This window comes from Bos taurus, chromosome 9, assembly GCF_002263795.3.
Source record: "Bos taurus isolate L1 Dominette 01449 registration number 42190680 breed Hereford chromosome 9, ARS-UCD2.0, whole genome shotgun sequence".
NCBI lineage: Eukaryota > Metazoa > Chordata > Mammalia > Artiodactyla > Bovidae > Bos > Bos taurus.
In genome coordinates this window covers 100422845-100448928 of record NC_037336.1, presented here as the reverse complement: position 1 = coordinate 100448928, position 26084 = coordinate 100422845, and the positions used below count along the sequence as shown (strand labels likewise).

Sequence of the window (26084 nt, the reverse complement as noted above, 5' to 3'; positions counted from 1 at the left end):
ACCTTTCTCGTCTGGAGCCTGAGAGTAGTGAGTTCTGCTCAGTCACCTTCCCCTGAGCCTGGGAGCTAGTATTCCCCGGCACTGAATTCCCTCTGGTGCAAGACAGTAAAATACAACACAGTCTCCAAAGATACAAATCTTAGTGGTTTTAAGCTTTTCCTTCCTTGCCTTTGGGATCGCCCGAGGAAAAAGCACAGACTCTGTGCAAAACTTGAATTTACAGGCTTCTCCTCCACGCTACTGTTCTCAGGCAGTTCACTTTACCTCCCCTGATCTCAATTCCCCACGAAGAATTTCGTGGATAAAACAGTAAAATGACTAAATGATCATTTAGAGACTGGCACCTACTCTGCACTAGAACTCCAAGCACAGTCGAATGGGTCGTGCACTAAACAATCTGGGCATCTCCGTCGAAGATGCCCAACCCAAGGCCGCTTAGCTTTGGCTCCCTTGGCTTTGGAAAGGAATTAGAGCGCGCAAAGGTATTTTGAATTTTTTCAAATCACATAAAGGTTTTTCTTTTAAAAGTGAAAACAGGCAAGCAAATCTAGTACTCCCTGTTCAAGAAGGCCAGAGGCATAAGAGAGGTTCAGAGGAGAGATCCCTTGGCTGGGACTGTGCCCCGGTTGCCTGGCAACAGAGGAGCCCCAGAGGAGGGCCTTGGAATGTTTGTCTGTTTCCAGAGCAACTCCCAGCCTCAGCAGCTGCAGGTGGAAGGTGGAGATGGCTGAGGACATGGAGCCTGAATGTAAGTAGATGTTGAGCGTTTTGTGTTTGGTGTTTGATGTTTGCTGGATGTTTGCCTAGGAACCAACTTCTCTAACCCAGTGTGGAAAATGAAAACCTTTCTGGCGGTGCAACTCAGCTCCCGGGGTCACTGGGATTTAGGACTGGATTTAGGAATCAGAGCCTTTTCAGAAAATCCAGTAATAAAAGGCAGAAAATGAGGTCGGACATGTGTGTGTGTGTGTATGTGTCCTCTGGGAGGAGGAGAAACAGGAGGAAATTTCTAGACACTGTTTCTGTGTTCTTTTTTTTTTTAAAGATGACACATTTAGAGACAGTTTCTTTGGTACACGGCCCTTCTATAGTCCTCAATAAACAACCACACACCAGAGAACATGTCCACCACTGTGTACAAAGTGCTTCCCTGTCTCTGATTTAGTTTCACATCTCTGGAGCCTGGGTTATTGTGATTTTGCAAATGGGGCAGCAGAGTCTCACCTGGGTCTTTGAACTCTGAAGCTCTTGCTTTCTCACCACACAGAGTGCATGAAAGCATTGATGATTCAGATAAACTGGGGTCAGAGAGAAAACTCTGGTTGAAATATTTGTTAGTTTAAATCTAGTCCAAAAAACCTATTTCTGTGTCTTCCTTATCAGCGTCTATTCAGAAGTTGGTTTGGTTTTACTTAAAGCAAATTTATGCTCTGATCATTTTGTAAAGAACCGAATATTCCATGAATCCTTTCAGCTTTTTTCTTTTCCTGCTTGTCACGCTGACATGGCAGGATATGCAAATCACAGTGTCTACAGTTGAAAACTCTTCAGAGTTTTTCATGGCTGACTTGGGAGCCCTGGTCCTTATCACAGGATCTTGGCAGAGAGAAATGGAATCTGGATTCTCCAGGTCTAGTGAGGCAAGTCTTTCTGCAAACTAAGGAAAACAAATTCTAAGTCTGGAATGACTTGCCAATTAATTTGCTGGTGACTCCAAATCCTTTTTTGGAATAGAATCAACAAAGAAAATCGCAATTAAGTCACCTCCTCTCGTTTTCCACAGAGAGCTGGTCTAACACATGATGGTGCATTTTATGTGTCAGTTTATATGGGCTACTGTGTTGTGTATTTGGTCAAGCCTTCTGGATGTTCCTGTTGAGGTGTTTTTGGATGAGATGAACATTTAAATAAGAAGCCTTTGAGTAAGACAGATTCCCCTCCATTGTGTGGGTGGGTCACATCTAACCAGTTGAAGATCGTAAAGGAAAAAGACTGACTTCCCACTAGCAGGAGAAAATCCTCCAGCAGAAGGCATTTGGATGAACTCTGTCTTCAGCCTGCTATCCATCTTGCAGATTTTGGACTCTGCTTTTTTTTTTTGCATAATTGTGTGAGTCAATTCCTTATAATAAACCTCTATCCTAGACTACCTTACCTGTCTTCTTAGAAATCTGCATGCAGGTCAAGAAGCAACAGTTAGAACTGGACATGGAATAACTGACTGGTTCCAAATTGGGAAAGGAGTACATTAAGGCTGCATATTGTCACCTTGTTTATTTAACTTATCTGAAAAGTACGTCATGTGAATTGCCAGGCTGGATGAATGACAATCTGGAATCAAGACTGCTGGGAGAAATATCAACAACCTCAGATATACAGATGATACCACTCTAATGACAGAAAGTGAACAGGAACTAAAGAGTCTCTTGATAAAGGTGAAAAAGGAGAGTGAAAAGCTGGCTTGAAACATTCAAACAAAGATCATGGCATCTGGTCCCATCACTTCATGGAAAATAGATGGGGGAAAAAGTGGAAACCGTGACAGACTTTATTTTCTTGGGCTCCAGAATCACTGCAGATGGTGACTGCAGCCATGAAATTAAAAAATGCTTGCTCCTTGGAAGGAAACCTATGACAAACCTAGACTGCATATTAAAAAGCAGAGACATCATTTTGCTGACAAAGGTCTGTACAATCAAAGTGATGGTTTTTCCATAGTCATGTATGGATGTGAGAGTTGGACGATAAAGAAGAAATGATACTTTGAATTGTGATGTTGGAGCAGACTCTTGAGAGCCCCTTGGACTACAAGGAGATCCAACCAATCAATCCTAAAGGAAATCAACCTTGAATATTCATTGGAAGGACTAATGCTGAAGTTGGAGCCCCAATACTTTGGCCACCTGATGAGAAGAGCTGACTCATTGGAAAAGGCCCTGATGCTGGGGGAGATTGAAGATAGGAGAAGGGGATGACAGAGGGTGAGATGGTTGGATGGCATCACCAACTCAATGGACAACAGTTTGAGCAAACTGGGAGACACTGAAGGCCGTGGAAGCCTGGCGTGCTGCAGTCCATGAGATTGCAATGAGTTGGACACAACTGAGTGATTGAACAACAACATATTCATCCTTCTGGGTCTGTTTCCCTGGAGAAACCCAACTAATGTGATGTTTTTTTAGTGTTTTCTTTATGTGTTGGTGCCTTTGATGAATTAGAATGATTATCAATTAAGATATATCTTAATTGGAAACTTGTTTAATTAATATTTTAATTAACATTTCTTAACTGCTTTCTTTGAAGTACTAATCTATTTAATAGGGAAATTCTCAATGATCCCATTGCTCCAAGATCCAGCTACACAGGAGGGACAGGCTGATTCCTTTCCACCCAGGGCCCTGCTGCCCCCTGCCCAGCATGGACCCTGGGACTGAACATGGGGAGAGCGCTCCTTGGTTGCACTGTGTCCCCTGGTACTGGTGACCTCATGGCAGGGAGCATGTCAGGTGGGCCTGACCTAATCACATGATGTCAGGCATGGGGCAGGGTCAGAGGTCAAGGGCACGGGAAATATGTGGAGTGCCCTTGCTGGCTGGCTCAGGGATGGAGGCCATGTGATCGGGAAGATGGGCAGACCCAGGAGCCAGGAAAGATCCCCACCAGCAGCCACCAAGGGGGTGGGGACCTCTGTCCTACAGCTGCAAGGAGCTGGATCCTGTCCCAACAGGACAGGGCCCAGGACAGATTTCCCCAAGGAGTCCAGGAGCCAGCCAGGCCCGACCCTGACGTGCCAGTTGTGATCCCAGCGTGGAGAGCCAGCCCACAGCCTGAGGTGCCACCACGGGGCAGGTGACCCACGCGGGTGTGAGGCCTCTGGATGCAGGGCTTTTCGGACAGCGGAGTCGCTGTCACCCCTCACCCCTTTGTGCTGTCAGCCCTTCCCTCTAAGGTGATAATGCGGAGGTCAGGGACGCGTCCTGAACTCGTCTCGGCCAGAGGAGGGGGGGCGTCCCGGGACGCCTTGCCCTGGCCCCCTTGGCTCGGGAGGAGGGAAGAGCGACAGGTGGGGTGGAAAGGCTGAATTCAGAAGTCACGCTGGCACTCACTGGGTGTGGGGACCCGTGCTGGTCACCCCACTGCTCTCACCCTCCCTGGAACTGAAAGGGCCTCCTTCCGGATGGGCCTCCTCCTTCGGGCCGTGCGGACCGAGGGCGGCAGTGGGTGTGGACGTGGGGAAAGCCTCGGCCTCCGGGAGCTCACGATGGAGCCTTGAGGGTCCAGATGGGCCTGGTCGGATGCCCTGCGTCGGGGCCCCTCCAGCTCGGGGGACAAGGCAGGCCGCAGACAGCGTGGCGTCCGCTCGTGGGCGCCTGCACGCGTCTCCGGGCAGGGTGCCTCGGGTCTCGCCGGCCGGGAGTGGGCCCCTCCCGCTCCTCTGCGGCGTCTGCGTGCTCACGTCCTCCCGGAAGCCCTTAGGCGGTGCTCCCTGCGCTGCAGTCCTTGGATGACGCAGGCAGCGTTTAGGGAATGGCCCCTCCTTGCCAGGTGCCTCTCTGCCAAAAGTGATTGTATCTGGTTGTCAATTAGCCTCGTCCTGAGTAGGACGAGTCTCCTAATTTTGCTGAAGAAACTGCTTCAGAGAGATGATGTAAGATCTCTGAACTCGCGTAGTAGGAAACGGACTCCAAAAGCTCGCTTTTTCCGTCGTCTTCTGTCCTGGGCCAAGTGTCCAAATGGACCCTTACTTCTGGGACCCTTTGTGGAGGGAGCTGGGGTCCGCATCAACATGCCCCGGGTTCACTCTGTGGGTCACTGTCTTCCTCTGAGTGGGGAAGGGAGGGGCCAAGTGACCGACTCTTTTTTTTTTTTTTTTACCATGCAACAAAACCTTCATCAACATTTTGGACAGGTTCAGCTGTTGCTGAGAATGGTGATTTCTAAACTTCAGTTGGGGTAAATGGCTAGAGGGCAGAATGATGCCATCATTGGGCGTCATGAATAGAAGACTGAAGAACGAACAGCCGCCCCTCAGACGGAGGACAAGCTGCCGGTCGACTCCCCCTGGATGCTGTAATCAGAAGAGTGTGGCCGTATTCCGGCTGCTTGCCGGCAAAGATGAGCCTCTGCTGGCCGAGGGGAATGCCTTCCTTATCCAGGATCTTGACAGAAAACCACATAATTCTGTAAAGCAATTATCCTTCAATTTAAAAATAAATAAATTAAAATTAAAAATTAATTCCCTGTTGGAGGCAAGTCCCTGCTTCCTCCTTCTCGGCTCTGCGGGTCCCGGCTTGATGATGGGAATTGCCCGTCACGTGCCCCTACCCCAGCCCTCTGCAGCCGGGCTGGCCTGCCCTCTTGCCTCTCCGTAGTCTCCAGCTCAGCAGGTGCACAGGCCCTTTTATGGCCTTGGTGGGGAACTAGAGTGGCACTTACTGGTCTTCTTGTCTTTCCTGACCAGTTTACCTGAGGTGGAAGCACTGTGAGACACCAGGTGTTAAGACTCTGTGCAATCTGCGGACGCTTCTGAACCAACTGCAGAAAAACCACAGAGATGACGTCCACATGTACACTTCCGGACACCTGAACCCCAACAAGCTCTACAGGCCCCCGGAGACCATCCTGTATCACTGGCCCAATGCCAACAGGCCCCGGGAGTCAAAAGTCTTTGGACCGGAAAGGCTATCTGACAAGGTCAAGAAGATGAAAGATGCTTGGGCTCATTTTACCATCAACACAGCGGTGGGCCCGAGTGATGCTGAGAACACACCGCTCTTCAGGTATCTAAACCCTCCCTCACAGGCCTCCCACGCTTCGCAGGAGGACGTGAGTCCTAAGGCGGGGTTGAGAGAGGTGGGTTCTCCTGCACGGCCAAAGCGAGAGGAGCTGAGATTGCCGGACATGAAGGTTCTGAAGTACAAGGAGGTGAGGTCCAGCCGTGAGTGTGTGATGTCCCCTCCGGGCAGGGACGAGTTCCAGTACGTCAGCTCGCACTTGGCTGCCATAACGAAAGCAGACAGCTACAGGAAGTTCTTGAGCTTCCAGAAACAAGTGCTGGCCAAGCAAGACCTCTTGATGAGGGACTTCACTGGGAGCCAGGCAGCGAGGTGCCATGAGAAGAAGCTGGAGCAGGTAAGGAGGGCAGTTCTGTGATGCTATGGAGACCCCCGCCGGGTCTCAAGACTGTGGGCAGAGACTCAGCCTCCGAGGCCGCTCTGACTCTTGCAGGTGGAACAGCAAAGGGCTACCAATGGCTGGGAATATCCCATGTGATGTAGGTGAGACAGTTGTTGTTTAGTCAGAGTCCCACCTGACTCTTGCGACCCTAGGGACTATAGCCCACCCGGCTCCTCTGTCCATGGGATTCTCCAGGCCAGAAGACTGGAGTGCATTGCCATTTCTTTCTCTATGGGGGTTTTCCCAACTCAGGGATCAAACCCCAGTCTCCTGAATTGCAGGTGGAAATGCTGAGCCACCTGGGAAGCCCAGATGGTAACACTTAGGGTGCAAGAAAAGAAGCTTGGAAACGTGCCTTGGAGGTGCTTTCACAATGGAAAGCAGTGGCTGCTACACTGAGGGAAATGCCCCTGGGGCAGCAGAAATAGCTGAGACAAGGTTTGCCCGAGTCATTACGAAAGAATGCGAACCGAGGGTGAGGAGAGAGTTGAGGATGCAGGTAAAGTCTGCATAGGAGTCTCTCCATCTGTAGAAGGTTAGGCGTCATGGGATGCGCTATGGAGAGCTGAGAGTGATACTTAGTTGGGGACCAGGTGTTGGAAGGGTGAAGATGCAGGAAAGAGTCAACATATGGAATAACCAAACCTTGATGAGAGCTTTCAGAGAAGGCAATGGCACCCCACTCCAGTACTCTTGCCTGGAAAATCCCATGGATGGAGGAGCCTGGTAGGCTGTAGTCCATGGGGTCGCTAAGAGTCGGACACGACTGAGCGACTTCCCTTTCACTTTTCACTTTCATTCATTGGAGAAGGAAATGGCAACCCACTCCAGTGTTCTTGCCTGGAGAATCCCAGGGACGGGGGAGCCTGGTGGGCTTCCGTCTCTGGGGTCACACAGAGTCGGACACGACTGAAGCGACTTAGCAGCAGCAGCAGATGAGAGCTTTGGCTGAGAGGACTGGTGGAAAGAGAAGGACCTTGGAAACACTGTGGAGGCAGAGAGGCACTGTTTGTTCCCTTGACTTACAGGATGCAAGGGAATAAATGAAGTCAGACGATCATAGAGCCTCAGCACCAAGTGGTTTGCTACCCAGCTGACAGAATGCCCCGCCCGAGAAACTAAACCAGAAAGGAAAATGAAGTCATCCTGAAGCAGGGTGGTTCTCTTTTCCTCCAGGAGCTCCAGAAAATATGTGTCTGTGACCCTGAAGAGTTCAACAGACTCCAGGTCTTTGGAGAAGTCTTTGAAGATATTTGCAAAAGTTCTTTGGTATTTGGTGATATCTTGAAAGAAATTAAGGTAATAGAAACACGTATCTCCCAGGTAACAGTTGAGAGCCATGCATGAGTTTTGCACACATGAGCTCAGGCCACACAGAAATTCTGGCAAGTTTCATGGTGTCCATTCTACACAGGAGGAAAATCATTCATGGAGAGTCAAAGGAATATGCGTGCAGCCACATGAGTCTTAAGTGGGCCATGTGAGAAAAACACCCAGCTAGCTCACTTCTGAAGCCCATATTTTTCTACTAAAGCTTCCTAATTATAATATAAACTCTTATCCACTGAGCATAAATGTACACAGACACTTCTAAAGCTATCCATATGTAATTTTAAATGCATCTTGATGGAGTTTTAAGTTTGTTGTCATTTCCTGCTGAAAGTGAGCATCATATCAGAGCTGAGTTGAAATCAGGCTGCTTGAAGGGTCTGTTACTGTCCATTCCCAAATGTAAGGCTTAAAAGCAGGATATGGTGACCAGTCTCCATCCCTGGAGCATTCATCTCTAGGAAGTTTGTTGTTCTTGTTCTGTTGCTCAGTCGTGTCCGATTCGTTGTGACCCCATGGACCCCATGCCAGGCTTCCCGTCCTTCACCAGCTCCTGGAGCTTGCTCAAACTTATGTCCATTGAGTTGGTGATTCCATCCAACCATCTCATCCTCTGTCATCCCCTTCCCCTCCTGCATTCAATCTTTCCCATCATCAGGGTCTTTTCCAATCAGTCAGCCCTTCCCATCAGGTGACCAAAGTATTGGAGTTCCAGTTCCAGCATCAGCCCTTCCAGTGAATATTCAGGACTGATTTCCTTTAGAATTGACTGGTTTGATCTCCTTGCTGTTCAAGGGTAGCTCAAGAATCTTCACCAGCATCACAGTTCAAAAGCATCAATTCTTTGGTGCTCAGCTTTCTTTATGGTCCAACTCTCACATGCACACATGGTTACTGGTAAAACCATAGCTTTGATTATATGGATCTTTGTCAGCAAAGTAATGTCTCTGCTTTTTAATACACTGTCTAGGTTTGTTGCAGCTTTTCTTCCAAGGAGCAAGCATCTTTTAATTTCATGGCTGCAGTCACCATTTGCAGTGATTTGGGAGCCCAAGAAAATAAAGTCTGTCACTGTTTCCATTGTTTTCCCATCCATTTGCTGTAAATTGATGGGACCAGATGCCCTGATTTTTGTTTTTTTGAATGTTCAGTTTTAAGCTAGCTTTTTTGCTCTCCTCTTTCACCTTCATCAAGAGGCTCTTTAGTTCCTCTTTGCTTTCTGCCATAAGGGTGGTGTCATCTGAATATCTGAGGTTATTGATAATTCTTGCAGCAATCTTGATTCCAGCTTGTGCTTCATCCACTGCGGCGTTTCACATGATGTACTCTGCCTATAAGTTAAACAAGCAGGGTGACAATATACAGCCTTGATGTACTCCTTTTTCAACTTGGAAAAAGTCTGTTATTCCATGTATGGTTCTAACTGTTGCTTCTTGACCTGCATACAGGTTTCTCAGGAGGCAGCTAAGGTGGTCTGGCATTCCCATTTCTTTAAGAATTTTCTACAGTTTGTTGTGATCCACACATTCAAAGGCTTTAGCATATTCAATAAAGCAGAAGTAGATGTTTTTCTGGAATTCCTTTGCTTTTTCTATGATCCAACAGATGTTGGCAAGTTGATCTCTGGTTCCTCTGCCTTTTCTAAGTCCAGCTAGAACATCTGAAATTTCTTGGTTCACATACTGTTGAAGCCTGGCTTGGAGAATTTTGAGCATTACTTTACTAGTGTGTGAGATGAGTGCAATTGTGCAGTAGTTTGAGCATTCTGTGGCATTGCCTTTCTTTGGGATTGGAATGAAAACTGATCTTTTCCAGTCCTGTGGCCACTGCTGAGTTTTCCAAATTTGCTGGCATATTGAGTGCAGCATTTTCACAGCATCATCTTTAAGGATTTGAAATAGCTCAGCTGGAATTTCATCACCTCCACTAGCTTTGTTCATAGTGATGCTTCCTAAGGTCCACTTGACTTCACATTCCAAGATGTCTGGCTCTAGGTGAGTGTGAGTGATCATACCATCGAGGTTATCTGGGTCATGAAGCTCTTTTTTGTATAGTTGTTCTGTGTATTCTTTCCACCTCCTTAATATCTTCTGCTTCTCGAAGGTTCAGTTCAGTTCAGTTGCTCAGTCATGTCCGACTCTTTGCAACCCCATGAACTGCAGCATGCCAGGCTTCCCATCCTTCACCATTTCCTGGAGCTTGCTCAAACTCATGTCCATTGAGTCAGTGATGCCATCCAACCATCTCATCCTCTGTCGTCCCCTTCTCCTCCTGCCTTCAATCTTTCCCAACATCAGGGTCTTTTCCAATGAGTGGGTTCTTCGCATCAGGTGGTAAAAAGATTGGAGTTTCAGCTTCAACATCAGTCCTTCCAATGAACATTCAGGACTGATTTCCTTTAGGATGGACTGGTTGAATCTCTTTGCAGTCCCAGGGACTCTCAAGAGTCTTCTCCAACACCACAGTTCAAAAGCATTGGTTCTTTGACACTCAAGCTTTCTGCAGGTTAAAGTGAAGTGAAAGTTGCTCAGTCGTGTCTGACTCTTTGTACCCCATGGACTATACAATCCATGGAATTCTCCAGGCCAGAATACTGGAGTGGGTAGCCTTTCCCTTCTCCAGGGGATCTTCCCAACCCAGGAATCGAACCAGGGTCTCCTGCATTGGAGGTGGTTTCTCTACCAGCTGAGCCACCAGGGCAGCCCAGATCCGCATCTCCCCCTAGTGGCAGAAGGTCACATGTTGCACGTTTCTTTACCAGCTGAGCTACCAGGGCAGCCCAGATCCACATCACCCCCTAGTGGCAGAAGGTCACATGTTGCACGTGTGTCCAGGTGTTTTGTGAGTCCTAATAGTCAATACTCTATTGTGCTTTAAAAATGGTGAGATTTTTGCACATTTCCGTGTGTATGTTATTTAATATATTTCAGGAGCATTGTTATATTTTAAAAATATTCTGAACTGACACTCCTTAGCCTCTTTACATATGCAAAGAAAGTTACATTGTACAGTAATCTCATAACATTTCCAATGGATCTTTTTCTACTTTCTTTTTCCTTCTTTCTCCCTCCCTCCCACCTTCCTTTCTTACTCATTTCCTTTTTTTCTTTCTTTTTTCTTCTCTCTTTTTTTTTCTGTAGGAAGAATATGAACTCTACATGCTATTACTTCTGAAGAACCATCCCACAGAACAGTATAAGGTAACAGTCGGTCATGCATGTCTTAAACAGAGCCTGTTTCTTCTTTAATATTTCCTGAGCACAGGGAAACAGCCTGAATCTTGGAAGCCCCGTTTGTGCCTGCATGATTTAGATCAGTGGGTACTTTTAATAGGCGTGGGCCTTATGTCCATGAGGACACCGTGACGGACTGGCCCTCTGCTCCTGGCGACAGCGAGGGGTGGCCAGGGAGGCGCGCACGTTTCTTGATTTGGCCGCCACCTCTGGCCGCCAGTTCTTGGTGACCTGCACAGGCTTGTCCTCCGTGACCTGCTCTCCTGGGCTTGCTTTGCTCAGACATGGCTTTGCCTCTCTGCTCGTTGAGGTCCCCCCTACTGATGGTGACCCGCTTTGTAGGTGGCACCTAGGTCTTTCTAGTGAGTTCCAGATTACAGCGTATCCAGCCAGCGTCCCACTGAAGGCCGACACTTCGGTGTCTGAGCAGGAAGGTTACTGATCTTAAAAGACGTGGGGTGACCTTGGATTCTCTGTGACACCTTCCAGGGCTTCTCTCCGGGCGTAGGTCACACGTGTGGATGCTCGGGAAGGAAAATGGATGGCAGCGATGACATTATCACGCACACAGCTCAGAGAATACGGCACTGTCACTAAGGCGACTTCTGACATTTTCAATAAAGTTTAAAAATCGTGTCTCTTGGGAAGGAGAGAGTCTCATTGTGTCTATTAAACAAAGAAACAAAGATCATGGCCTGATGAGGAGGGCAGTTCTGACTCAATAGGGAATCACACTCGGGCATTGTTTCCTTGCCTTGAGTGATTCGTGCTTCAGAAAGAAGCCTCTGTTCGGCAGGAGTAAGCAAAGGCTCCAGCTGGGGTCTGCCTTGCTCTTTGCTTTCTGAGGCTGAGTCACTGAGGACCACGTCTGCCCACATCCCCGCCAAACACCAGGATGAAAGCGTCCGCAGGCCGGCGGGGCTCTAGATCCTTCTTCCTGGAAACTTGGCCCCCGTCACCCAAACGAGCCAGAGAGTTTTGTTTCACCACATTTGAGAATCATTACTTTGCAGCCATTGGATTAATATTGTTTTTAATACATTTAGAAAAATAATCACAGTGCTGATAATAATACTCATGAAGTGTTTTATTCAGCATTTTCTTTCCCCACACAAACGAGCAATGAAATCCCCCACCACTTTTTAATTTCTTAGGGAAATAAAGACTCCAAATTAAAATTTTATATATATATATATATATATACCTTACCCAGACCTTCACCTGACAACTTATCCCTTCTCCAATATTCCTCCTTCAGGCCCATCCCTTCTGTTTACTATTTTACTATGCATTTGACCCCGGACATCTTGGACACACCGTATTAACAGAGAAAATTCTCACCCTTGTTATCTGTTTGTCTCACCCATTCTGGCCTTGTCCTGCCCAGTCGTTGCTGACTCAGGTCCAGAGTCTGCAGAAGGGGAAGGTGAAGACGGCGGATGTGGAGTGGGCCAGGGAGGAGCTGAGGGTGCTCGTGACTGCCCTCAGAGCGGCCCTGGACCACGACGACAGGTGGGGAGGGTGATCGCGGTTGGTCTGTGCTGGGATTACACTATTATTATTGGCCTCATTATTATTTCATTATTGGTCTCAGAGGGTAAAATGCTCCTTGGAAGAAAAGTTATGACCAACCTAGACAGCATATTAAAAAGCAGAGACATTACTTTGCCAACAAAGGTCCATCTAGTCAAGGCTATGGTTTTTCCAGTGGTCATGGATGGATGTGAGAGTTGGACTATAAAGAAAGCTGAGCGCCAAAGAATTGATTCTCTTGACCTGTGGTGTTGGAGAAGACTCTGAGAGTCCCTTGGACTGCAAGGAAATCCAACCAGTCCATCCTAAAGGAGATCAGTCCTGGGTGTTCATTGAAAGGACTGATGTTGAGGCTGAAACTCCAATACTTTGGCCACCTGATGCTAAGAGCTGACTCTTTTGAAAAGTCCCTGATAATGGGAAAGATTGAAGGCAGGAGGAGAAGGGGACGACAGAGGATGAGATGGTTGGATGGCATCACCGACTTGATGGACATGAGTTTGAGTAAACTCTGGGAGTTGGTGATGGACAGGGAGGCCTGGCGCACTGCAGTCCATGGGGTCACAAAGAGTCGGACACGACTGAGCGACTGAACTGAACTGAGTGTAAAATGGCTAGTTTCTTTTCGTCCTTGCTTCTTAAAAATTCAAGTCACAAAGGAACATCAATAGACACTAAAAGACCAGCTCCTTTAACTAGTGGCTTGGGCACTCTTGATAAGAAAGGATACTTTAGTTTATTGAACTTGACTAATTCAGTCTCATTCTATCTACATCTTCAAGTCATCTTTTTATTGTTAGAAACTCAGAGGATCAGTTCTTATTTCTCAGTTTTTAAGTCTGTGATATAAGAGAGAGAAAAGGAGGACGGTATGAACAGGGTGCTAACGTATCATGATGTATTTTTACTGAACCGCAGGCTCAGAAATGAACTGGAGCAGGAGCGTGTACTGCTGGAGGCCGCGAGGAACCGGGCAGGCAAGTAAACCTGTGATTGGTCTTCTGACTCGAGGTTTGCCGTGACCTCCGCGTGAGGAATCTTCAAGACTAGTTCCCTGTTCATGGCTTCTGCTGCTAGTTTGAAAAGGTTTTTCAGAGAGGTTATTATCTTCCCCCTGCCCCCATCAAGCTCTTTAGAAATTCAGTAAGTTTTCATTTTTATCTGAAGTGGTTTAAAGTACTTTAAAGACACAGGAAGCAGTTGATCTCTTGGAGAGATTTGTCTGGGTGAAGATGTTTATCGCAGTTTCTATTGCTTTGGGCACGTTTGCTTGTCAAGTTGCTGTAATCACAGACAGGTCATGTGCGTGTCATCTTCCTGTAAGATCTCTTCGGTTTTAGTGAAACTTTGAATGAATTCAGGACCTTATGTTGAGAGAATAACCAAAGTACTTGAAATAGATTTTAAGAACCTTGGCGCAATGGTGTGAATATGAGAATCAACTCCGCTGAGGAAGTGTTGAAGAACTAAATGTGTTTATTTTAGAGAAAGTGTCTTGAAATACATAGTGGGTTTTAGGGGGGGAGCTGTGAATACTCCAGGGCATCCCTGGGGGATGGAAATATGCCGAGGACCAGCCCCGGCTGATCCAGGGTATTCGAAGGGGAGACGGCGTCGGCGACTATTTATATGCTAATTAGAGATATAGAGAACAATAGAATGAGGATAGCTCAGTAGGAAAATTCAGTGGAGAAAAGAAGCTGAGTAGCTTGGTTTACGCGGGAGACCAATAAAACTTCAAGACAAGAAGTTTGCACCACTTACGTAGGCCGCAGGCGCCCTCTCGAATAGCGGAAGGTGCCCCACCCTAGACACCTTCTCGAGTGGGTCTTAGAAGCCCAGGCATAATTAGTAAGCGTGGTGGGTTCCGCGCTCCAGATGGAGACTCAGCTGGAAGTTAAAGGGAAGAATGACATGGGGAGACCAAGCGCTGGTGAACAAGGCCCATAGCTTTATTTTTAACAGGGGCTTTTATACCCTAAGTTACACATAGAGGATAATAGGGGATGCAAAGTCAGCAGTCTTTGGTTCTTATCAAAAACCAGGGTTTCTTTCCTGCAAATTTATCATATACAAATGGTTTAGGTGATTTACATCATCTTCTGGCCAGAAGGCCTACTAACATTTTATGACTCTTGACAAGGACTTATCAACAAAGACTTATTTTCTCTAAGAGTAATTATTTTAAGGTTTGGCGCCATCTTCCAAAGATAAAATTGCATTCCTATAGGGCGGATGTGTAATGGGTTTACAACAAAGGAAAGAATTTATTACCTTAAGGGTCTAAAGTTACTAACACCAAGGCCACTACTTATTTTTTCTACATACCCACTATTAATTAATACACATTCAAGGATACAATTCAGGGGATGTGAAAACTTGGCAACAAGCATTGACTCATCAATGAAACCCTTTACTAGTCTTATTCTGACAGTTTTTAACTCTCTGAGAGGCTCTAAGCTATTTGAATATCTTAAGCTTCCCGTGCCTCTGGAGGCTAGGAGACTGTAAACAATCGTATGCATAGCTGCAGGAGTCCGGGTAAACTTGTCAGGCGAGTTAGAGAGCCATCTGAGGGGTTTGGATTTAAACACTCCTAATTGCCCAGGAACTTTATTAATTGGAGCTGTAAGTTAACTCTTTGACAGAGAGAGAGAGAGATGGTGGTAGGGGACAGCCCCCAGTAAAGTCAGAGGTGAGAGCACAAAGCAATAAAGTAGGCAGACTCTGGTTTTTTGGGGGAAAATGCTCGAGAATATCCGGGGGGACTCCTGAGGCTCGATCCCGCCTTTGCGTATGCCGAGCCTCCTTCCTCATGACCTTTGTCATGAGCAGAATGCCTCACCGGCTCCCCGCAGAAATAGAGGAAGTGTCGCAGTGGCCTGTGGTTTCCAGCGTAACAGCAAGGAGGATGGTCCAGTCTGGTTTCCAGACACTTTGCGTCTTTATTCTTGCATCAGAGGAGTCAGCTTTTCTGGACAACAAGGTTCTGTCCAGGTGTGGGGCACCCTCTCTTGCAAATGGGCCTCAACCTGCACACCTCAGCACCCCACTCACATGGCTGTTACGTGAACCGCTTTCGTGATACTGCTGCCTGTTCAGTGGAGGCAAGGATAGCGCTTCCCTCGTCATTAAGAGGATCTGAAAGGATGCAAGAGCACAGGGCTTGGCACGGCGGAGTCACTCTGCCTGTGGGTTCCTCCTCATGCCATCATCACTCATGAAGAGGGCCACACGGTTTGTGGGAAATTAATGACATTTTGTGAATATTCACACACTCAATGAAGTAATAGAAATGATCTCAAAATTGGGCACACCATTCACAGCTGGATTAAATGACCCAAACAGGCTCAGGTGACTGTCTCTCTCACTGACCTCTGCAGTTAACCCTGTGGCTCAGTCAGGTGCCGCTCCCACTCCAGGCTTGTTACGCACTAACTCACGTGGAATCGCGCTTTCATCTCAGCATCTTTGAGGATGTTCTCACAAGTCTAATGGTCTTGGGTTCTTCGGCAAACTTGGCCTCAAAGGTTGTGACCCCAGAGGATTTCGTTTTCCCTCCTCTGGTTCTTTCTGCTCTCCCATGAGCCAGGCCTGTGTGGTTTACCTGGTGGGCATCTTTCAAGGGTTTCTTGTGGCCTGAGTCTCCAGGCGGCCTGGTCTTGTGATTCTTCCAGACCTCAGAGGTTGGTGGATTCCTTCTCTATCTGCAGTCCTGCTCACTCTTGTTTAATGTTTTTAAAAAATGTATCGAAAATAAGAATCCACCTGCAATGCAGGAGATGCAGCTTTGATCCCTGGGTTGGGTAGATCCCCTGGAGGAGGGCGTGGCAACCCACTCCAGTATTCTTGCCTGGAGAGTTCCATGGACAGAGGAGCCTGGCGGGCTACAGTCCATGGGGTCGCAGAGAGTCGGACACGACTGAAGTGACTTAGCACACACCCATGGGATATTCTGTTGCAGGTACTGCATCTTCGTCTCTGCTGATGCACACCGAGTTTGCTGCATGCCTTCTGTTGTGAACAATGCTGCCAGGGACGTGTGTTGGCTCCTCTCCAGACAGGTTGCAAGATGAGACTGGAGCTCCCTGGTCTTCTGTCTCCTGCTATTTCTTAAAACTTGCCACCATTTAAAAAAATGTAACACTTTATTGCTAAACGCTAACAGAATAACATGGCAAAGGCTCATAAAAATAATAAGCAAAAAGAAGTTACCAACTTTCTAGGCCTGTAGTAATCTTTTCTTAATATTTGGTCCTAGCTGTTTCTGACACGGATTCAAACACTTAAAGAAACCCAGGACCCTACCTGCATCCTCCTGGATTCTCTTTCTGAAGATTTCTCATTCCTGAGCCTCCTCCAGACAAACGCATTTTCTGTGGAGTCCCCCTGTTTTGATGCCACGGTCTTCCTCTTTAGGTAGAAAGAGAAGGCACAGTTGGGCCGTGTGAGTGGCTTTCTGCACCTTCTGTCTTCCTTGCTGCCAGTTACTTATTTCGGGTGAAACCTTCAGCTTGGATTGAGATGGGAATCAGAGACGTTTTCGCTGGCTCTCCCAGAACTCACGTCAGAAGCTTAAGCATGACTGCCTCTGCTCCGGCAAGTCTGCTTCTCCAGCGTCTGCTGGACTTAGTCACCCAGGTTTCAGAACGCACCTTCACACTTTTCCCTTCTTCCAAATTGGGCAAGTTTGAATGACAGCAGTGACTTGGTGTGTATCAGCAGGTAAGATCACTCTTGCTCATGGCATTTTTCCATTAAAAAAAAAAAAAAGCAGCTGTTCTTTCTCAAAGAATTAAGTCTTTCGACTCATCAGAGCCTACCTGTGCTGACTGAGAACAGTGCATCCTTACCCTTGAGTTATTTTCTGCCTCCATCTCTCGGCTCCTTAAATACCGATCTTTGTTGGAGCTCAGCATGTTTTTGGCTCAATGCACACGTCTTTGAGTCTAGATCTCTTTCCTGCTGTAATACCTTTTCAGGCTTACGGTCAGTATATGCCACGGCCTACTGCACATGGCACCTGAGTGCCAGCTCAGCAAGTCCAAGGTATAGCTTTCCTCTCTGCATTTGCCTGTCCTTGGAAGTTTCAATGAATGGCATCTCCAGACACATGGAGGCTTGAGTCGGGGTACCAGCGGCGGCGTCTTCACTCTCTGCCCCTCAGCCACAACACGGCTGGTCGTAAGTGGCCAGGCTGGCTTCAGACCTCTTCAAACGGCTTTGACTGGTTTCCTCCCATGGGCTAGAAGACCTTTACGATCTGCCGCCTGCTCCTTGTAGTGTTCTGATTTCCTGCTTCTCCCCTGGCCCTTGGTGCCCCCACCGTACCGTGCAAATTCCCCCTTCCGGAAGGCGTCAGCTCTGCCCCTCTGCCTGCTCCCCACGCCCTCCCACTCACCTGACTCCTGTGCGTCTTCCTGCTCTCACCTTAGTCCCATGCCTGCAGCAGAGTCATCCTTGCTCCTTGCCCATGCTGTGCTAGGTACTCGATAAAGACTCATCAAGTACATAAATGAATTAAAGGAGGGACACCCCATTCTTGGGTCTGATCATTTTTTCCCCTTTTATTTCAGTTGCTATCCTTGCCTTTACTGTTTATATTTTCAATAGGAAAAGATAGGAAAATATATATCTACACTAAGGCAGTGAAACATATATACTTAATTTGGCTCTCATAATCTTTATTGACGTGCTTGAAGTTTGAATTACATTATATTTTATAACTATATACAATGTACTTAGTATTGTTAATACATAATGTTACTAATAAGAATTAAGGCATTAAACACAGAATATGTTGTTTTTAAAAAAATATTCCAGAATCACCTGAGAAAAAGGTCGTGAAGGAGGAGAACCTTACTCTTATTGAGAAGGTTGAAAAAAAGAGGTGTGAAGTACTTCATAAATGGGATGAGATTCAAGCTCTTGAAAGACTAATTAAAACAAGCTTTGTTCATACTGGAATTTTGCAAATCACTGAAAGTAAGATCAAAAGCTTAGAGGTATGCAAATTGTTTTTTTTTCAATGTCTGTGTTGTTATTTTGCTGGAAGACCTTGGCAAACATATGAAGTGATTTGACATTCAATGGCGGCAAAATATAACATTTGGTCTAAACATTTTTCATTTCAACCACTTTGTAGCAAATGAATAGAATAATTAAGAGATGTAGCTAAACTAGGTCTTCCCAGGTGGCGCTAGCTGTAGAGAACCTGCCTGCCAAAGCAGGAGACATAAGAGACATAGGTTCCATCCTTGGGTCGACAAGATCCCCTGGAAGAAGGCATGGCAACCCCCTCCAGTTTTCTTGCCTAGAGAATCCCATGGACAGAGGAGCCTGGAGGGCTACAGCACATGGGGTCTCAAAGAGTCGGACACGACTGAGCAACTTAGCATGCATGTAAGCACAGCTGAAACGACGACAGTGAAGGTGATAAAAATTCTGTAGAGCCCTATTAAGGGTCAGACCGAATCTCTTCCAGCCCAAGTGACATCTCTTAGAAATTAGCAATTTTATATGGAAAATGCTTGTCGTAAAGATAATGACGGGCATCATTTAGGGTCCAGTGTTTGCTAAGTAGTTTAATCTGAAGCCTAGAGAAGCTAAGCGACCCACCCAATATGGCATGAGACACAGAGGGCAAATCTGGGATTCAGCTTAAATCTTCTGGGCCCCAAAGTCCTTATAATTTCTATCGAGCCACATTGACCCCAAGGTTATGTGTACAGTTAGTTTCACATTATGCTGGAAGATAGGATTAATTACTGCCATTGAGAACCTGCTGTATTAGACCTGAACAACTGTTGCTAACCATTTTCTGGATAACAATAAAATTATGATCTTGATACCCATAAATTATTATGTGTATTATGTATGATCTAATGTTTTGAAATGCTATGATGGCCTACTTCTTAAGTTAAAATTTACACAATTTTAAATTGTGTAAAATCTTATTAAATATAACTTCTATTTATAGAGTTTGTAAGTCATATGTGATTATCCTTTTTTCTCCTGGTTACAGACTTTCATATATTTTCCCAACCCTACTTTATTTTTAAAGCCTAATTATAGGAAGGTGGTGGTGGTCCAAACTTGCTTTGGATTCTCTTGTGTCTCTTTGAAAATAATCTGGTCGGATTTCTTTCTGTGTTTTCACTGAGAGTCTGCCCCCACTTTTTAAACGTAATAATGTCCTAAAAAGAAACACTATTTTATAACTGAATGCTTAAACAGCAGAAACCAGTTACAACTTTATGTGTTCTGAGCATGCTATAATGCAAAATCATGTAAACTTTGCTTTCAATATTGAAACCTCTTTTAAACCTGGGAAATAGAAGATTCTATATGATTCCATATCAATAATTTATATTACTTTAAATATTTGTTATTTACATTTGGCTCCTTAATTCAAATACTGGAGGATATAATAGAGCTGCATTTATTATCCTATTAGATAACTGATTCCTGGGTCTGGATTTGAAATGTTATTTCTAACCAGAAGAAAAAATAACTAAATGTATCACAGGTTTACGATGCACAGATATTGCTGTAAATAGTACAAAAATACTATTTGATTTAATTCCAAACAACCCAAAAAGATAGATGTTTTTATTAACCCCCTTTTTCATACGGGGAAACCAAGGCATACATACGCTCAGTAACTTGATCAAGCTTACAGTGAGCAAGTGGTAGAATTAGGATGTAAAGTCAGCCCAACTCCCTAATTGTATATTATCCAGCCTCACGATATGCTGATACTCGCGAATGATTTCCATTATGGTGCATCTCTGGAGGAGCAAACCTTTTCATCCCTTCTTCATCATCATTTTGTTCACAATTATCTTGAGTATTCTCATTTACAGTATTAACTAATTTTTCAGTTTCAGTAGTATATACTCTTGGTTTTTTATTGTGCTCATTTGGGGAGAGATGACAGCTTTTTAATATTAACACTCCATCTAGGGTCATTTTATATTTATTTTAACGCATTGGTCTTAAAGATTTTTTGTCACTTTTGTTTCATGACTTTTTGGTTTCTATTGCGATTGTGAATGGAAACTCAAAAAATTCTTTTTCTTAACTTTGCAGTTTATAATCAGTGATGTCTATTGACATTTATATTTTTATATTGTATCCAGCCATAAAAATTCCATTATTAGTTCCAAAAATATGTGGAATGCGCCTACTCTGGAACTCCCCTAAAATCCCCTAGTGTTTTGCAACATCAAGCTCCACCTCCTCTGCTTTCTGACCCGAGGGCCAGGATTTTCCTCTCTCTCTGAACAGCCTTCATGTCATGCTTTGTATAGCCATTGTTTCTAAGGGGTGTGCTATTGAATACTTTCAAAATTAAAATAATAGCATTCACAGAATACTTTTTGTTCCATAAATGGTGAAAAATACTTAACAAATATTGTTAACCGCTTGTCTTTCTTTTAAAACCATTTTTCCTTTAGACTGAAACTATAAAGTTGGAAACAGCAAATAAAATTTTAATGAAGAAAATTCAGGTAAGTGTTTAGAACCTGCTTTTCAATAGAAATGTTTCTGCTGGCTCCTTCCTGTGCTATGTGATGAATCAAGTATGGCGGTGTGTGCACAGTCTTTATAAACCATGATGTTCTGTCACGGCAGGAATATCTCACTATGCTGACCTTAGCTTAAAACTGGACAGGTGTAAGCTAATACATTAATGAAAATATTCTCCCTTTAATAGTTGAATGTGTCCATCAGAACTGACCATTTCTCTAACCCACCGCTCATAACAAAGAATTATCATGAGTTTATGAATGCCATGGCTCCCTTAATGACGTCTCACGATAGCCTTCCACAATGCATGGTAACAATCTGCTGCTTAATGGCTCGCAGTGCTACCTTGACTACCCACGTGCACCTCTCTGCATTATATTTGGCATTAATCAGCATGTTATGCCTGATGCTAGAGGTGGTAATGCATTTGGATGCGATTGGCAACATTACTGATGTTGCCCACGACCAGTACTGTACCGTTGTATGTGACCAAGTGGTTTTTAATTCTTGGTAGTTTATTGTGAACTTCGTGAAGCAGATCATGGGGAGGAACAAGCTGAGAGAGGAGGAGCAGCAGTGAGTATTGAAGCTCTGATGGAGCAACTGTCATACCGTGATGCTGGAGCCCTTAAAGCCATCCATTCACAAGAGATGACCTGGACGATGCTTCTGAAGTCTGTGGGTTCCAGAGTGTTAACTTCACGTATATTACATATGTGACATCTTTTCCTTTGCTTAAGAATGCTTGGTCCAAGGTTTAAATCTCCATCATATGTATTATTTAGCAATATAGAAATATATATTTTTTGGGGAAAAAACTGAAGAGTTGAAGGTGATTCCTCAAGGGGAAGGATCAGGAAAGGGGGAAGGCGTGTGGCTGTGGGTGGCTTTCTTTTCTCAAATTGCATACCTTCAGATCAGATCAGATCAGTCGCTCAGTCGTGTCCGACTCTTTGCGACCCCATGAATCACAGCACGCCAGGCCTCCCTGTCCATCACCAACTCCCGGAGTTCACTCAGACTCATGTCCATCGAGTCAGTGATGCCATCCTGCCATCTCATCCTCTGTCATCCCCTTCTCCTCCTGCCCCCAATCCCTCCCAGCATCAGAGTCTTTTCCAATGAGTCAACTCTTTGCATGAGGTGGCCAAAGTACTGGAGTTTCAGCTTTAGCATCATTCCTTCCAAAGAAATCCTGGGGCTGATCTCCTTCAGAATGGACTGGTTGGATCTCCTTGCAGTCCAAGGGACTCTCAAGAGTCTTCTCCAACACCACAGTTCAAAAAACATCAATTCTTTGGCGCTCAGCCTTCTTCACAGTCCAACTCTCACATCCATACATGACAACAGGAAAAACCATAGCCTTGACTAGATGGACCTTTGTTGGCAAAGTAATGTCTTTGCTTTTCAATATGCTATCTAGGTTAGCATAACCTTCCTTCCAAGGAGTAAGCATCTTTTAATTTCATGGCTGCAGTCACCATCTGTAGTGATTTTGGAGCCCAAGAAAATAAAGTCTGACACTGTTTCCACTGTTTCTCCATCTATTTGCCATGAAGTGATGGGACCAGACGCCATGATCTTCGTTTTCTGAATGTTGAGCTTTAAGCCAACTTTTTCACTCTCCACTCTCACTTTCATCAAGAGGCTTTTTAGTTCCTCTTTGCTTTCTGCCGTAAGGGTGGTGTCATCTGCATATCTGAGGTTATTGATATTTCTCCCGGAAATCTTGATTCCAGCTTGTGCTTCTTCCAGTCCAGCATTTCTCATGATGTACTCTGCATATAAGTTAAATAAACAGGGTGACAATATATAGCCTTGATGAACTCCTTTTCCTATTTGGAACCAGTCTGTTGTTCCATGTCCAGTTCTAACTGTTGCTTCCCGACCTGCATACAGATTTTTCAAGAGGCAGCTCAGGTGGTCTGGTATTCCCATCTCTTTCAGAATTTTCCACTGTTGTTTGTGATCCACACAGTCAAAGGCTTTGGCATAGTCAATAAAGCAGAAATAGATATTTTTCTGGAACTCTCTTGCTTTTTTGATGATCCAGCGGATGTTGGCAATTTGATCTCTGGTTCCTCTACCTTTTCTAAAACCAGCTTGAACATCATTAAGTTCACGGTTCACACATTGCTGAAGCCTGGCTTGGAGAATCGTGATACTAAATACATGATAAATTTTTGTGTATTGGTAGTGATACATGGAAAAACCTATACATGTATTAGTCTGAAAGATTTAATTTAAAAATCAAATGCCGACTATTATTATCTCTTACCTAAGTTTAGATTTTACAGAGTTAACTTTCTTTGAGTTGGTACCATTGTTCAACCCTCAGGATTTGAGACGGCTGGGAAAACCACTGACAGTTTAAATATGGGAAAAGCTTATTGTATCAACAGGTAAAAAGACATTTAGTTGTTGATGGTACAGGTTCAATGGAATCAAGGAGTTGGAGCTCTTTTCCTTCCCTGCTGCCCTTGGGTGGTGGCCTGAGGGTGGCCGCCTGGCTGTCTTTAGGCACTGGGTCCCTGTCCCAGGGGGAAGGAAGAGGGGGGAATCGCAGGACAGCTGGCATCCCATGGTGAGTCTGTTCTGTTGGATTTAGGTAGGAAAGCCCGCCCCAGGGACTTCCACTGTATCTCACTGGGCACCAAGGCGACCCTTAGCTGCAAAAGAGTCAGAAAATGGACCATCAGACTTGCCAGCTTACATGTTAGAGAAAGGAGAAACGGTGTTAGGCTGGGTGCTGGTTGAACCACGCAGGGAGATCCGGGTTCTGGGAGGCCTTGCATTATGTCGGGTGTTCTCAATGGAAAAGAACACGGAAATGCAAACACAGCATTTGGAAGAGTCCTCCAGAGCATTGTGAATGAGAATAAACTCAGGTGATATCATGGCTCAGATGGTAAAGATTCCACCTGCAATGCGGGAGACCTGCGTTTGATCACTGAGTTGGGAAGTTCCCATGGAGGAGGGCATGGCAACCCACTCCAGTATTCTTGCCTGGAGAATCCCCATGGACAGAGGAGCCTGGAGGGCTACAGTCCATGGGGTCGCAAAGAGTCAGACATGACTGAGCGGCTAAGCACACATACAAACATCATTAAGGTAAGGGCTTCCCGGGTAGCTCTACTGGTAAAGACTCCACCTGCAGTGCAGGAGACCCCAGTTCGATTCCTGGGTCAGGATCATCCCCTGGAGAAGGGATAGGCTACACACTCCAGTGTTCTTGGGTTTTCCTGGTGGCTCAGATGGTAAAGAATCCGCCTATGATGTGGGAGACCTGGGTTCGATCTCTGTGTTGGGAAGATCCCCTGGAGAAGGGAACAGCTGCCCACTCCAGTATTCTGGCCTGGAGAATCCCATGGACAGAGAAGCCTGGTGGGCTACACGCCATTGGGTCATAAAGAGTCAGACACGACTGAGTGACTAAGCTCTGCAGCGTCATTAAGGTAAACCCACCTCTGCGGCACAAACTCCTTGGCCTGGAAAGTGTTGCAGAGGCCTGGGCCCATGTGCAGAGAAGGTTCGCCGCGTCCAAGGCCAAGCATCTGTGACAAATGCCCTTTAAAATGGAAGGGGAGGGTGCAAGTCTCACTATGCGTGTGTGAGTGAAAGTGTTTTAATAGACGTTTGTTTTGAAATTTTCTTTTATGATTCATGTACTTTTTCTCTAACCCATTGTACTCATCTGTTTTCTATTTTAAGGAACCTTTGGGGATTTATTAAAGAATTTGCAAAATTGAAAGAGACTGATATCTCTTAAGTGGCTGGAAGAATGGCCTATGAAAATTCACAACCACCATGTACGTGTGATGTGGGTTTGTGGAGGTAAACATTGAAGAAGATACATTTCACTTTGTCATTTTAATCTCCAATAAGGTCAATGTGGTCTTTGTATTCTCAAGATATTGAATTAAATACATGTATTCATGTGATTCATTTTACTTTGTAAATACATGTTCATAACAATAGTTGTTCCTAGAGTAATTTCTGCTTTCAATCAATAACTTTCTTCAGGAAAAAAAATACTTTCAATTATTTGATAGGAATAGGAAATTCAGCACTGCTACAACATAGATTAAATGCAAGTTTAAGTATAAACATTTAACAAAATGCAGTGGTTGTGTAATAAATCTCCATTTAATTAAATCATCTTTACTGATAGTGAATGATACAGTGTTTCACAGAGTTACAAACCTGGCCTGGTCCTTTACACTGCACCTGTTACCTGATTTTGACCTTCATGACAACTGCGTGAGTTGGAATTTGTTTTTATCCTTGCCTTGCCTGTAATATGGTCTGAGCACTTAAAGCCAGTGCAAGTCTGGTTTCTTTGTTCTTTGGCTGTTGTGAAGGTCAAAGATAAGTGGAGTATAAACATGAGGGTTTCAATCTTAAGTTAGACGTATTGGGTGACATAGATTTGTTTACATAAACCTTTAATGTCCAAGTCCCACATGTTAGGCTAGAGGAAGCACAGAGGTTGCCTCAAGTTCAAGGTCTCCAGGGAGCAGGTGACGCCAGGAGGGTCCATCAGAGATGCTTTGGGAATGCTGGGCTTTGAAAGAGAAAGAGGCTCAGAGAGAAGCAGGAGTACCAACACAGAGGATATACACTTGGCATAAGTTTGAGGTGAGGGAGGAGCAGGTGAATCAATTGTTTTCTGAAAGTGGCCACTGGGGTCCAGGAGCGGATGGCGGGGTAGCGCCAGGGTGAGCCAGGTGTGCTGGTGTTCGTGAATAGAGACAGTGGTCGCACTCTGCTTTTAACACGCGTAAACCACAGTCCCCAGGCCCCTCACACCTACAGGTCACCCAGCAGTTAAGCTTCAAGTTCCTGTGCGTTGCTGTAGAAAGAGCATCTCAGCCCGTCATATGCCCTACGTGTTCCCAGGAGCAGAAGGCGTCTCACACGTGTCCCTGAGTGGGTTCCCTCCTGGAGGGCACTCTGCCAGGCACGTGTCTCCCGGGCTGTCCCGTCCTCTGCAGCCCACCTGCCACAGTCCTCAGGAACATGTGCTTGCATGGCCGGGGGCAGCTGGGAGGCGCATCTCCACAACACTTCAAGCTCCGTGCAGCAGAGGCGTCCACACTGGCTGGCTTCCGTGGATCACCATGCGAAGGGGTAAAGCCTTGCAGGCAGAACGTATTCACTATTTATACTGTCATGAAAGGCAATATTCTAGACCACTGTCTGCATGTGGGTCTACCTTGCATGTTGGAAGGGACCAGAATCCTGGTTTTGTCTGTGTGGTTTTAACCCTTTATCTTGACT

General features: G+C 45.5%; 1 protein-coding gene across 2 annotated transcripts; it reads left to right on the top strand.

Moving 5' to 3' along the window:
• Positions 1-416: 416 nt before the first annotated feature.
• On the top strand, positions 417-24745 carry C9H6orf118 (chromosome 9 C6orf118 homolog). Of its 2 annotated transcripts, XM_059889657.1 has the most exons (11): positions 417-482; positions 586-748; positions 5462-6132; positions 7354-7476; positions 10647-10706; positions 12127-12251; positions 13191-13249; positions 18096-18277; positions 20732-20785; positions 21319-21380; positions 24516-24745. In XM_059889657.1, the coding sequence occupies exons 1-11, from the start codon at positions 417-419 to the stop codon at positions 24571-24573; spliced, it is 1623 nt and encodes a 540-aa protein (XP_059745640.1). In that variant the 3' UTR covers positions 24574-24745.
• Positions 24746-26084: the final 1339 nt, after the last annotated feature.

Bases quoted from the DNA above. Each gene is read 5' to 3' on its own strand.
- C9H6orf118 (XM_059889657.1), top strand. From the start codon at position 417: ATGCCCAACCCAAGGCCGCTTAGCTTTGGCTCCCTTGGCTTTGGAAAG. The intron at 749-5,461 runs GTAAGTAGATGT...TTTCCTGACCAG, and splicing joins TGAGGACATGGAGCCTGAAT to TTTACCTGAGGTGGAAGCAC. The intron at 13,250-18,095 runs GCAAGTAAACCT...AAAATATTCCAG, and splicing joins GGCCGCGAGGAACCGGGCAG to AATCACCTGAGAAAAAGGTC.